This window comes from Daphnia magna, linkage group LG7, assembly GCF_020631705.1.
Source record: "Daphnia magna isolate NIES linkage group LG7, ASM2063170v1.1, whole genome shotgun sequence".
Classification (NCBI taxonomy): domain Eukaryota; kingdom Metazoa; phylum Arthropoda; class Branchiopoda; order Diplostraca; family Daphniidae; genus Daphnia; species Daphnia magna.
In genome coordinates this window covers 12,717,561-12,730,804 of record NC_059188.1, presented here as the reverse complement: position 1 = coordinate 12,730,804, position 13,244 = coordinate 12,717,561, and the positions used below count along the sequence as shown (strand labels likewise).

Genomic DNA, 13,244 nt, shown 5'->3' with positions numbered 1-13,244 from the left:
TACTTGGAAAGACCAAGGCAATCGAGGATTTTGTGCAAAGGAAGGTAAATAATTTAAACTACTTAATGGAGTGGCAATTTTGTGAAATAACTTTCTTTTTCCTTAGAAAAAGGCACCATGATTTGAAACGGGATTCATGGTGAACCCTTCATTTACCACATCTTGTTGTTCAGTCACATGTGTTCCGTGAAAGTGAGAGCTAACAAGTTGTTGTGCTCTAACTGATCATAGTGTTGACGCTTGAACAGAAGCTACCTGAAATTCTCTAAGAGAGGTATATAATTAAACATATTTTTCTTCAGTGGCAAACCAATAAACATAATTTTTTTTATAGTGAAAATATAGCATGCTTCATATATAGCATGGAATCACTCGACTAAGTTGAGCCTCCTGTTTGTCAGTGTTGGTGGTCTTCAATAACACTTGGTTTGATTTCAATACTCTCCTGAAAATAAAGTGTTTTTATTAGAATAATGAATCACATATCTACACTCCCTTCTGTTCTGTGGCCCCATTTTCCCTTAATTTGATTAATTTTTTTTTTCATTCAGAGTTTGTGTACAACTTTAGCCTAATCTCCATGAATCATTTTCATACTTTAATGTAATGGTATTCTTAACTCATCTAGGCATATATGCAATTGAATCTTGATCAAAGTTTTCATTTTCATTGCAGACTTTGTGGTCAACTTTTGTGGTCAAGTTTTGCCAACTAATCATCAGAGATGTCATGCACCTATATTTGCCTGAGTCACAAATAGGAGACTGAAAGAGATGCCGCACACCGTTAGTCGCTGATTCATCCCGAACATAAAATATTTATATTTTAATAAATTAAAGTGCATATCTGGGCTCCCTTCTTTTCTGTGGCCCCGTTTCCCCTTGACTCGTAATAAGCCCGTAGGGGGTCATGCCCCTACTGTGATCAGCAGTAAAGGTTGTGAGTGCGCTGTCCGGAAAGGGGACGTGGGGGTCCTCAAGTTCTGAGATATCATTGGAGGGCGAAGAGGCTACCCACAAATCCGAATTAACGGTTAATCGCTCACGTAAAAACTTGTCCGAAACCTTCCATCCTTTTCCGGCTTCTCTTAGCCACTCCCCGGGTAATCTCCCCGGGGGCTCAGTTCAATTGAGGTAGGGTTTACCCCTACCTTGATTTATGTTAAAGGTTATATATCAATACAAAATGCTTAAACAAATTTTTCAAAAAAGTTTTTTTTCTTATAATTTTGTTTTTCATTTTGTACAATGCACTTGTCGTCCCATGATTTATCTGTACGTATTGCATGTTTTAGTGACATTTCGTTGAACCACATGGAAGTTCTTTATTCACAGATTGAGGTAACTAGGTCTCATTAGCGTATCATAGCTCAATTGCCACTTTATAAGCATCGAATGCTAGATAATACACTGTTCGTGGATTTAATTCGTTTAAGCATACACTGTTTGAAAGTGCAATATTGACATTAGAATACAGAATTTATTTCAACTTGACTCTGTAAGGAATCGAACCTTTACATTACAGCATACCTCGCCGATGCTCAACCACTGAGCCATGAGTCACATTACAGAGCTCACTGTTTCGCTTTGTCATTTGAGGTATGTGTACATTTAGGTGTAAATATACATAAGCTATATACACTTAGAATTATATTGTTAAATGGAAATTTCCAAGGTAAACGGATGACATATTGTTCCCTTTTCAGACTGTTTGAGTGGAATGTGAAGAGCTGTCATTTTACTAAACTAAACTACACATGAGAATGGTATATGTCAACCAAAAGCAAGAATAAACAGTGGAATCGAATTTACCAACTGTGACTCAACTACTAATCTAACTATATTCAATGAATCAGGCCTAAACTTAAATTCAAAGACACATAGGTTTGCTATTTGTTTTTTCATAATGCTTGTATTGATCTTCTTTTTACATACTACAAATACAACCAGTTGCAATCAACTATGGCAGTGCCACAATTGGTTGCCACAAGGTAGATAACTATGATATATCTACGAGAGCCTGATGAAGAGTTTGTCAAGGAAAAGGTTCAAAACAATTTATGAACACAATCTCTTTTCATTTCCTACAATTATCTACCTACATCTGAGAAATGTGTAGTAAGATTTATATAAAAAAAAATAAATAAAAAATAATCAAAAGAATGGGAACTTCACGTGTTTAGTAGACATGCTTCTGTCCAGTATAGTCTCTTTCCTTCTGCGAAAGGGATCATGGTTTCTCATAATGCCACAACCTCACTACCAACATTGTTCAATATTAGACGATAAAAGCAAGGTCTGTAGATTGAGGAATCAGAAGATCAGAATGGTTAAGCACTTAAACAATCGGTAGAAGAAACACTTGGTCTGCTTCCTTATTGCCATTTTAAATTATAAAAACCAATATCCTTTTAAGAATTCTCACTTACGTGCTTACGTCAACGCGACTCCCAAAGTAGATTAATTATTTCCAAAGCAGACGAACTGTTTGACAAACAAGGATAAGATATATTTTGAGACTTCGTTGTATCGGCATCGCCATCTAGTAGAAAATCTGGTCAAATCATGTCGGTCATCTGGTCATAAAAAAAGTCGGGGCATACTTCACTTACCTTACTTCAAAGTAGGTTGTGCCACTGCTGCATGTTTTCAAGACATCTAGGGGAGAAATAATCAACTCAGAATAATTCTCATGGGAATGTCAGCTGTTTCATTTCGGGTTCAGCGTCTACTGAGAAAGGTTGCTTATTTTAAACTCTTGTTAAATTTCTACTCCTGATTTTGCGTGGTTTTACCTGGAATTTTGCGTAGGTTTTCTATTTTACGCTTTACAATAGGTCCACCTTAAAGCAACTAAGTATTTGAAGGTGCTATGGCAATATTTGTTTCAAAGAAACATTGTACCAAACGTATTCAAAATGGTTTAAAGTAGAAGCATGGCTTGACTTTGCCAGCACGTTTTTCATCTCGTTCAGTCAAGTGCATAACATTTTTATACAAGTGACCCTCTATAAAAAACAGTTCTTTACATTCTTTTCTAACATAAATTTCCTAGTTTCTTGCAGGTAGCATAAGGTAATGTTACAAATAACCATATAATGTTACAAATAACAGTATTACTTTATTAACTGTACCTTTAGGTCTTCGAACTCTACCTGATGTGCTGTGGTGACCACAGGAAATTTCTGTGACAGTATGCAATGCCACAGATGTTTTGTTGTCAGTGCAAATAAAAGATCTTTAGTATCATTCTTGTGTTGATGAATTAAGCTCACACATAAGAGGATAAGGGAAGGTTGATATTTTGGTCTTGTCATTGTGTTCGTTGTAGACTGTGGTTGTCACAGGTGAAGAATACTGTAAAAATCGAATTAAAAAATCTTTTTTAAGGTTGTAAAGATTCTTTGAAAGTTTTTCATGACAATAAGTTATTGTCTGTAGAATTGTAAACAGGTGTGATTAGTTTACTTTATGGACGGTATAAATTGAGAGGCTTGTTGAATGAGTTAATAAATATCTTCGGTGTTATTTAGAAACGATATCATTATAAAATGAAATACAAATGAGAAATATTAACAGGAATTATTTTTATTGTCCCACCTCCACCCATCAATTCCACCACTTTTTTACATAACACAACATAAATTAATACATATATAAATACATACAACATACAACTAACTAGTTAACCCGTTGGCTGCCAGGCCATGCAACCCGTAGGTTGCTTTACTACAGTTGCTACGCTTCGCGTCAGATGGATCCACGAACAAGGTGGGACTTGTCCGAAGACAAGTCCGGGCTGACACGGTGATAGAAACCATTCCGGGAATGCACACCCCAGGAATCTATCACCGCGCCGACAAAGAGAGTCCCTACTGGTGCATTGCCTACGGCGCCTAAAGGCGCGGCGACTGTTCCCCCCCTGGCCACGGGGCAGAACAGCGCCCGGTCCCTAAAAGCTACAAAAAAAATGGGACGCAAACGGGGTGGCAGCCAACGGGTTAACTTACATGATACGATACAATACAATACAATACAAAAGAAAACAATACCAGGGCGACGTTCCACGATGAACTGCTTCCATCGCCTTGGGCTTTCTGCTGAGCTGCACCCTATTTGGTCTTACGGATAGATGGCTAGAGGATGGCGATGCGGCAAAGGCATTGGCGTAGACGAAAACAGCGATGAGGAGAAGGCGTCGACGAAGAGCGATGAGGAGAAGGCGTCGACGAAGAGCGATGAGGAGAAGGCGTCGACGAAGAGCGATGAGGAGAAGGCGTCGACGAAGAGCGATGAGGAGAAGGCGTCGACGAAGAGCGATGAAGAGAAGGCGAAGGAAGAAGACAGCAAGGCCGGAATCCCAATGGTTGACTTTGTACGGGAAGGCCGAAGAAGACAGAGTAGTTCTGAACTGGGAAATTACGCGAAAATGAAGTATTTTTAGATAGGAAATGAATTTTTTTGATATAATATAAAAGAGAAGACAATTTAACTTACATGTGTGGCCCACTGGAGAAGATGAATGCAGAAATAGTCCCGACGGCGATTTTGCGTAGAAGGAAGATCTGCAGTCCTATCACGGGGAAATTACATCACAATAGAACAGCAATACAACATGGAAACTTGAAATACCAAATGGGATGATGGTGTTGAACCCTATGCTTGCAAGCTGGCTAAGTAGGGATGGGGAGAAAGCTTCTGGCAAGGTTACGGTAGATTCTCGACATGCTAAGATGAATGTGCTGCACTTGTTAGGTTTAGGTGTTAATTTAGCAGCAGAAAGATAATAAAATTTTGCAGTCCTATCATAGAAAGTTAAAGTAGTATAAGGCAAAACTAGACAACAAAAAACTTTAAGTACCAAAATTTGGTTATGTTGTTGAAGTCTGGAAATACTTGTGCTAAGTAGAGATGAGGGGAAGGATTCAGAAATGGTGATGTTTGACAGTACTCCACAAACGGAATAACTATTCAGCACTTGTCGTGTAGGTATACCATTAAACTACAACATGAGGCCATGAACCAATAAGAAGTACTAGAATCAGCAGTAGGCAAGTTGGCAGAAATTTCTGTTATTGTTGACCAACCTCAAGCATTATCTTTTTTTGCTTTTGTCTCACAAGCTTGATAGTAGTTTAAAAACAACATTGGTTAGCAATGGCATGGTGGAAAAGATTGATGTGGATTGCTCACAGTTTTAAGGTTCAGTAGCTTGCCTAGTTTAAAACAACAGGTGTTACATTAAAAAAAAAATCAATCTAAAATATTTTGCCTTCACCACACAAATACCAGTGGTTTTACAAAATTTGTAAATAAATTACCATTATTTCTGTATCGATTATCCTTGGAAACACAAAAAATAGGGGAGATCACAAACTTGGATATCACTTATTACTTCTATGTATCAGTTGTATCACACGTTATATGATAACAATAGATCAAATATTTAAGTAGTAGAATATTTGTCCACCAGATGTCTTTCTCCAATTAGGGCCTGTTGAATTCGGTTGTGCCTTGAAGAACTAGATTTTCAGATTCACTAGATGACAGTGCAGGATGTCTACAGGACATCTAGTGGATGAATTTACCTGTAATTTTGGCATCCACTAACTAATTTTGGCATCCACTACTGCGATACCACTCCATGCGAGATTCCATGGAAGTATATGATTTCGAATAACAATCACAGGCTACGAAGTAAAAGACCACGATCGCTATATTGGGCTCGGTGGACATGCTCGGTTCTGCCGATGTTGGCGCCCGGAACGTTTTGGGAACTTTTCGGGTGTTTTTCCCGTTTTCCTTACTGAACCACTGATTCACACACCGGCTTTTATAGGTGTAATTTTTATTGTGCTACCTATATTTATGTATCTTCATTATTTTTGCCCTATTTCTAGTTCATGTGAATTATTTCAAATTTTTTGATCTGCCCTAATGGTCCCTAATAAAATGTTTTATTTCCTCCCCTTTTTTCTGATGCCTGTATACCCGTGAAAAAAAAGGGGGGGGGGGTTAAGGCATTTTATTAGGGAGAATTAGACTTCCATTGTTCAATTGCACTTATTTAAAAAAAAAAAAAAAAGAAAACAGATAAAAATAAAGTCAATGTTAATGATTCCCGTAAGATTTTTCATCGAAGCCATGTTTTTTGCCAAACCTGGAATTTTGTCAAAAATGGAAAAGTGGAAATGCGTTCTTATTTTTGTCAAAATCGGCAAAAGGGCTTATTTTGTCGGGTTAAAAATGGACGAAATAATTGATAATAGATGTCGTTTTTAGTAACACTCGCGAATTTCGGGAAGTAATAGACTTTTTTACTTTTAATAACAATCAAATGCACAAAAATAGGTTACATATGACTACTAAGGATTAATTGTTATTAATATGAATAGGGACAGTTAGCAATTTCAGTTAACACTTTCATAGTTTAAGTCTCACATTACTTCAATATGTTCATATAATAATGCACAACAAAATTTGTATAAAATTTGTTGCAATAAGATTTTACTTTACTTGCTATTCATTTATTATTCAATCGAAGTATTTAATTTATCTATCTTTAATTCCGTCGTTAGCGATATTTTTTTGTACTCAGGCTAATTTTACAAACTTCAGTTGTTTGTTTTTTTAAATTTCCTTCCAACCAACACTTATGTATTTAAAAAAAACTGCTAATCGAATTGTAATCCACTCAGTTTCAAGTAACTTCATTATTGTACAAGTAATACATCATGAGAATGACACGAGATTAAGTGGCATGCCATGTTTAAGTCTTAACACTAATTCTGCGTTGGCTTTGGATGGTCCATGTTTAGCTAGGTTGTAAGAAATTTTGAACCGACGTAGCAAAGCCGACGCCAAAACTTTCTCCTCAAACATTGCAAATCTCTGACCTAGTAATGAATACCAATATATAGTTAATTTTATGTAACATTATACACGTAACTTACCAATGCAATTTCTAGGTCCGGCGCTGAAAGGTACGAAAGCGAACGCATGTCTACCAATGCTTTCGTCCATTTGGAAACGTTCCGGCTTGTAAATGTTAGGATCGGGAAAATAATCCTCATTTCTATGAAGTGCGTAGATTTGCACTGAAAGAGACGCACCGGTTGGAATTTTATATCCTCCCAACTCAAAGTCTTCACTTATATATCTCGTGATATTTGGCACGGCCGGATATAGACGAAGTGATTCTTTGATACAACATTCAAGATATTTCAATTTGTTAGCATCTTCAATCGTACATGAACGATCAGAGTTTCCAAACACATCGTTTAACTCCTCTCGAACTAATTCCTTATGTCAATTAAATTTAACAAAGTGTTATATTATATAATTTTTTCATCTTATGTTACTTGGTGTTCTAGATTTGTGCCCATGCAATAGAGAAACCAAACTAGTGCGGAAGCAGTCGTATCATGACCCTAAACAAAAATGAAGTCAGGATTTAAAACATTCAGCTACAAATTGAACTACGAATACATGTTAACTACCTCAAACATGAATGTGTCAACTTCGTTACGAATTTCCACTTCACTAAGTTCAACTCCGTCCTTAACAGCAAGCAACATCAAGTCCAAGAAAGCTCTTCGATTTTCTAAATAGTAAAATAATTAATTAGTTGACTAAATCCAGGAGTTGGCAACTTATTACTTATTTCTTCAGAATTTTCAGCGTCATTATTTTGCACTTCCTCACGAGCAATCTCTTCCTTTCGTTCCCGAATCACCTATAGGTTCAATTTATTTGTACAACAAGTTCAAAGAATTTCTTTCCTTAAAGTACCTTCGAAGTAAAACCGTGAATTTGTTTCAATATTTTGAAATGTTCTCTCCCCTTTGATGTACAGTGATATGCCCAATCCGGAAGAAAATGACCGAAGGAAAAGAATCTCTCGACAACAATCTCCGAAATCCTACCAAAATAAGTGTGATGTCAATTCCTCGAAATTACAACGCTTTAATATTATACCTGTGAACATTTCGAATATATTCCGTATCTTCTAGCTGTGCGTTTATCTTAATACCCATTGCAGCCTCTATAATAAAAGTCAAAACAGAATGAAATTTGAATAAACGTTGAAATTCCCTCTTTTATAGTAACACATTGCCATTTGTAGATTAACTTACCACATATAATGTCCAGAGTGCATTTTTTCAAAAATGGAAAGACATCCGTCTCCTTGACGCCCTCAGAACTTTGAGCCTTGGCCAATTGATCACAGAGAATATCGGCGTTTTTGTTGAAGACATCAAAGAAGTTGTCAAGAATCTGGAAGTGAAATGCCGGAGTGAGAAGCCGACGGTTCTTTTTCCACTTAGCCCCTATGGTATGAATCACATCAAAGTTAATGTTTAATCCAACAATTATAAGACAATCACTGTCCTCTGGGAACTTTACCTGTTGCCAACAAGAGTCCTTCACCAAGCCACGGGGTGAGGATACTGTAGGATTTACCTTTTTCGATAAATGTCTGGCTTGTTAAAATTTTCTAGGAAAACAATATAAAAATCAGGTTAGTGCCGTAGGCTACAACAGAATCTCTTCTTTTTCTTCTACCTCTACGAAATGTGGAGTAGATATGTGCACAAACGTACGGAATCCAAGCCAACTTCGGTAGATGCGGCCAAATTGCTTTATCCACTTGCCTTGGATGGTTTGCATAATTTCTGAAAATATTAATAGCGAGAGAAAAACAAAATTGATATTTATGTACCGGTACGCAATATGTAGGCAAAGTTTGTATATGTAAAATGAGAAGTATATGAGCGCTGCGATACTCAACATGTTGTGTTTCCAAATTTAAATTTCCTTTTTTAATTTTCTACTATCAATAAAAATAGAGAGAAAAAAATAGCAAGTTCGATAATAGAAAGAATTTCAACTACCATCACTTTCTCTTGGCAATGACGTGGCATTTCCCACAATAGGCCTTTTCTTGGGACCGGGAATCAGGTCGATGGTTTTCACAAACGAGGAACATTCCCACCTGCGGTAAGCTAAGAATAACACTGTAAGAAGCACTAGCAAAATGGCAACAAGCAGAGCTGTTATCATTTCCAACTATTGTTTTTTTCGCCAGGTGTTGAAAAGCTAAGGACCTTTCCTATGAAAAAAAAAAAAAGAAAGTTTAATCGTGGAACGAACTGCTCAAAAACAGGTAAAGACGAATGTAAAAACATATGGTACTGTTTAAAGAATGCTGCCATCTGTGTAGAACACCTTCTACTATTCCATCCAGGTGAATATAAATAACACATCTCCATATCCCCATTATAACAAGAATGTTTAACACAGTTTCTACACAAAAACTAGACGTTGTCCTTGTGCGGCCCCATGCCACAACTCAAATGACAACAGGTCTTTAAATTCTGCTTAACAACAATCAACGTCGACCGTGACTCCAAGAAAAACCTACATAAGGTGACATAAAATAAACGTTAGATAATAATTTTCTTATCTTCCACACCCAAAAACACCCGCACGCTCTTAAGTGATGAAATTGCATTACCTTGATAGCTATGTCGGCATCAAGCGATTAACACTTTCAGTGCACATTTTTCGGACACGAAACGGAGGAAAACATCCCTAATTGATGTTGACACCCTTGGCTATATTTTGCACGCTATAGATCAAAACTATGCAATTACAACAAAGTGTTCTTTCCTATGATTTTAAAACCAATCGCCATTACAGAACCTATGATTATAATTGACCCCTACATTACAAATGCTTCTTTACCCAGAAACAAAGACTAGTATCAAGGAACAAGCTTTAACTAGCAATTACACTTTTAATTCATCGTGAACAAGCGAGCATCAGCTGCATGCCTTTCTTAGGTCTCAATACTAACTCAGCGTTTGCCCTGGGTGATCCATGTTTAGCCATATCGTAGGAAAACCGGAAACGACGTAGCATAGACGAAGCAAGAACCTTCTCTTCAAACATAGCAAACCTCTGACCTAATGATGAAAAATTCAATAAACAATCAACAAAATGGATAATCGAGATTATCTTGGGTAAATAAATACAGCTGACTATGTCAAATACCTATGCAGTTTCTGGGTCCAGCGCTAAACGGGACGAAAGCATACGAATGTCTCCCAATACTTTCATCCGCCTGGAAACGTTCCGGTTTGAAAGAATGGGGATCACTAAAATAATCTTCGTTCCTGTGCAGTGCGTAAATTTGCATGGAAACGGAAGCCCCGGCAGGGATTTTGTATCCCCCCAACTCAAAATCCTCGACGACGTACCTAATTATGTTCGGCACGGCAGGATATAGTCGAAGCGATTCTTTGATACAGCATTCGAGGTACTTCAACTTGTTTGCATCTTCAATCGTACAAGAACGATCTGAATCTCCAAATACCTCATCTAATTCTTGCCGTACTAACTCCTAAATCAATTCTGTTAATACAGTTGAGTTTATACTTCACTGACCGTTTTACCTGATGCCCTGGATTCGTAGCCATACAATAAAGGAGCCACACGAGGGCAGCAGCAGTAGTATCGTGACCCTATGCAAAATTTTATGATAAGTCACTGTCCCCGCAGTTTATTCAATATTAAACCGTAACGAATAGTATATTCCATACTACCTCAAACATGAAAGTATCGACTTCGTTGCGGATGTCGACGTCACTAAGCTCCACTCCACCCTTAACAGCCATAAGAATCAGATCCAGAAAAGCTCTTCTCTTCTCTGAAAAGAAGAAATGACCAATTTATAGATTTTTCTGCACATTTGTAGTTTAATTTCCCTTACTAAGTCCTCCTAAATCCTCGCCATTTACGTCCCCTTCCAGTCGCCCTTGAGCAATTTCCTGTTTTCTTTCTTGGATAACCTATTCCACCATAATTAACAGTACCATAAAGTTCTAACCTGCAGCAGTGTTGTTGATACCTTAGACGTAAAACCGTGTAAACGTTCCAATATTTTCGTGTGTTCCCTTCCATGTGGCGTCCAATGATACAGCCAGTCGGGCAGAAAATTACTCGAGGAGAAGAACCTCTCGACAACAATCTCCGATATCCTATTAATGCAAATTGAACCTGGGAATACTACAACACAGCGTCCAATTAAGAAAACCTCACCTGTGAACGTCTCGAATGTATTGCGTATCTTCCAATTGTGCATTGATTTTAATGCCCATAGCAGCTTCTATCAGTGCCAAAAATTTATCTTTACTTGATTTGCTCTTTTGTTGCTACTCAGGTCCCCCATTGGAAATTACCGGTTTAAAATATTACCGCAGATTATGTCGAGTGTACATTTTTTCAAAAAAGGAAAAACGTCAATTTCTTCAGTGAACTGCCCTTTGTTCGAGATAGAGGCCTTGGCTAATTGCTGGCAGAGAATGTCGGCATTTTTGTTGAAAACATCAAAAAAGTTGTCGAGGATTTGAAAGTGAAATGCCGGTGTCAAAAGCCGACGGTTCTTTCTCCACCTGTCCCCTGTGAAATTTGATGTTAAAGAGATAAGGTTAAGAATATGTCATGGTACTCTCTATTGAGGTGTAATAATATTAACGTATAATACCGGAAGCCAGCAAGAGCCCTCCACCGAGCCACGGTCTGAGAATGTTGTAAGACGTACTTTTTTCGATGAAGGTCTGACTCGCCAAAATTTTCTACCAAGATACATACAAATGATTTTATTAACTTGCAATAAGCCAATATCATGATAATTTACCTCCATGAAAATAGGCGATGATATCTGTACGAAAGGTCGAAATCCAAGCCAGTTGCGATAAATACGGCCAAACTGTCGCACCCACTTGCCTTGAATTGTTTGCATGATTTCTAAAAACATCGCAGTATTACACGAACAGCAAAAACAAAACAAAAATTAGACTGAAATATTTATGCCAGAGCTTAGACTTTGTTATAACGTTACGAAAGGATATTGAATTTCAAATAAGGCCTAGTGCACAGAATTTTACCGTCTATCTCCTTAGGTAGAGCTGTGGCATTTCCAAAAATTGGCTTCTTTTTCGGTCCTGGAATCCGATCAATAGTTTTCACGTACGACGAGTTTTCCCACCTGTGATGTCCTAGGAATAGAATTGCTAGTAAACCTAGCACTAGCAAAATGGCGGCAAAGAAGGCCTCCCACATGACGAACTCGAATCCTCTCCTAAATGTAAATGAAAATATTCAAAGCCACGATTTATTAGCATTGGGAGATGATAGCGTTTGACAAGCTCAACAACAAATAGTAAATGATAAAAAGACTAAATCTGACAAAGTGACTAAAATAACAAATACGTCGGTTTTGGAACTACGTTGCTCGTTTAATTGCAATGATAAGATACTACTACACTAACAATCACTGCTGTCGCGTGTACCTGTCCCATCATATCGTCCTTATTGACGTTGATAAAAATAAGAATGGGGGAAAATACTAAAATAAATGCTCATAACACTAACACTAGAAACTATCAAGTCTAGAATACTAACTATTAAAGGAATACTAAACAAAACCAAAATCAAAAAGCGATATAGTACCTGTACCAATCATCTGGTATTCGACTGGAGCAACTTGTTTTGCAGTGTGTTGCTTAGTACCACGATGTCGTCCATTGTAGAGAAGTAGGCTCGTATTTGTGAGAAGTACTGCTTCACTGCCATACAGCCAATCACTAATTTAATTACAGTTACGGTTGATATCTACAACTTACAGTGAAAAGAAAACTGAGGATGCTTCATTTACCGAAAGTAAATTTGCCAGCTGCTGGCACACGTGCAACGACGCTGAGGTTGAATAGCCGAATGTTCCATCATCTATTTCTCGGAGCAGAAATCAACTTTGGGGAAGGGGTTCGAAAATTATTCTTGGTGGGACGGGTAAGAATCAGATAAAATAACAAAAAAATTTGACCTTATATCTCGGCCAATCATATACTTTCATTTCTCGGAAAATCGAAAAAAACAGTGCCCACCCTCTCGGAAAAAATTTATCAAACCCAACCTTCGCTGCACCTCGTGGCTTTTCTTTAGGTGCTACTGCAAGAGTTTTACATGACACGATGGACAAAACGAGCGGACAACATGCAAATAGGTGAGTTTGACCAAATTAGGACTTTGTGAGGTTTTTGGAATTGGCAAGGAATAAAGTGATTTGCACTCGAACAACCAGGATGTTGTGGGAGAGCTTTGTAAAGTTAAGCAGACGCCACCATTTCAACATGAATTAGCATTGGGAATAAAGTGCAAAAAAACTGATTTTGGTATGTC

At 37.6% G+C, this 13,244-nt stretch overlaps 3 protein-coding genes and 2 long non-coding RNA genes across 10 annotated transcripts; 2 read left to right on the top strand and 3 right to left on the bottom strand.

Annotated features, from left to right (window-relative positions):
- The first annotated feature begins 2,596 nt into the window (after positions 1-2,596).
- Positions 2,597-3,248, top strand: LOC116928139. The gene is made up of 3 exons (XR_004396976.2): positions 2,597-2,739; positions 2,811-3,074; positions 3,140-3,248. It is a non-coding gene; the product is annotated as an uncharacterized LOC116928139 (long non-coding RNA).
- A 323-nt stretch (positions 3,249-3,571) lies between these two features.
- On the bottom strand, positions 3,572-5,686 carry LOC116928138 (putative protein TPRXL). 6 transcript variants are annotated; one of them, XR_006649895.1, is made up of 6 exons: positions 5,588-5,686; positions 5,321-5,521; positions 4,861-5,215; positions 4,632-4,801; positions 4,497-4,572; positions 3,572-4,410 (listed from the first exon to the last, which is right to left on the bottom strand). XR_006649895.1 is itself a non-coding variant. In XM_045177455.1 (3 exons), exons 1-3 carry the CDS (start codon positions 5,321-5,323, stop codon positions 4,136-4,138), a joined length of 354 nt encoding a protein of 117 aa, XP_045033390.1. In that variant the 5' UTR covers positions 5,324-5,664; the 3' UTR covers positions 3,572-4,135. The 6 variants fall into 6 exon arrangements, 1 of the variants encoding a protein (XP_045033390.1); XR_006649897.1 differs by having other exon boundaries at positions 4,861-5,034; positions 5,087-5,215; positions 5,321-5,660; XR_006649896.1 differs by having other exon boundaries at positions 4,861-5,001; positions 5,087-5,215; positions 5,321-5,656.
- A 953-nt stretch (positions 5,687-6,639) lies between these two features.
- On the bottom strand, positions 6,640-9,062 carry LOC116928121 (cytochrome P450 4C1). Its single transcript, XM_032935207.2, has 11 exons — positions 8,894-9,062; positions 8,565-8,674; positions 8,406-8,496; positions 8,135-8,329; positions 7,977-8,043; positions 7,791-7,920; positions 7,659-7,734; positions 7,499-7,602; positions 7,361-7,429; positions 6,953-7,301; positions 6,640-6,895 (listed from the first exon to the last, which is right to left on the bottom strand). The coding sequence occupies exons 1-11, from the start codon at positions 9,060-9,062 to the stop codon at positions 6,732-6,734; spliced, it is 1,524 nt and encodes a 507-aa protein (XP_032791098.2). The 3' UTR covers positions 6,640-6,731.
- Positions 9,063-9,109: 47 nt separating this feature from the next.
- LOC116928134 lies at positions 9,110-9,749 on the top strand. The gene is made up of 2 exons (XR_004396969.2): positions 9,110-9,246; positions 9,303-9,749. It is a non-coding gene; the product is annotated as an uncharacterized LOC116928134 (long non-coding RNA).
- On the bottom strand, positions 9,598-12,856 carry LOC116927585 (cytochrome P450 4C1). Its single transcript, XM_045177450.1, has 13 exons — positions 12,721-12,856; positions 12,516-12,649; positions 11,951-12,144; positions 11,701-11,810; positions 11,548-11,638; positions 11,259-11,462; positions 11,103-11,169; positions 10,912-11,041; positions 10,774-10,852; positions 10,607-10,710; positions 10,457-10,525; positions 10,056-10,404; positions 9,598-9,967 (listed from the first exon to the last, which is right to left on the bottom strand). Exons 3-13 carry the CDS (start codon positions 12,123-12,125, stop codon positions 9,804-9,806), a joined length of 1,542 nt encoding a protein of 513 aa, XP_045033385.1. The 5' UTR covers positions 12,126-12,144; positions 12,516-12,649; positions 12,721-12,856; the 3' UTR covers positions 9,598-9,803.
- Between the last annotated feature and the right edge of the window lie 388 nt (positions 12,857-13,244).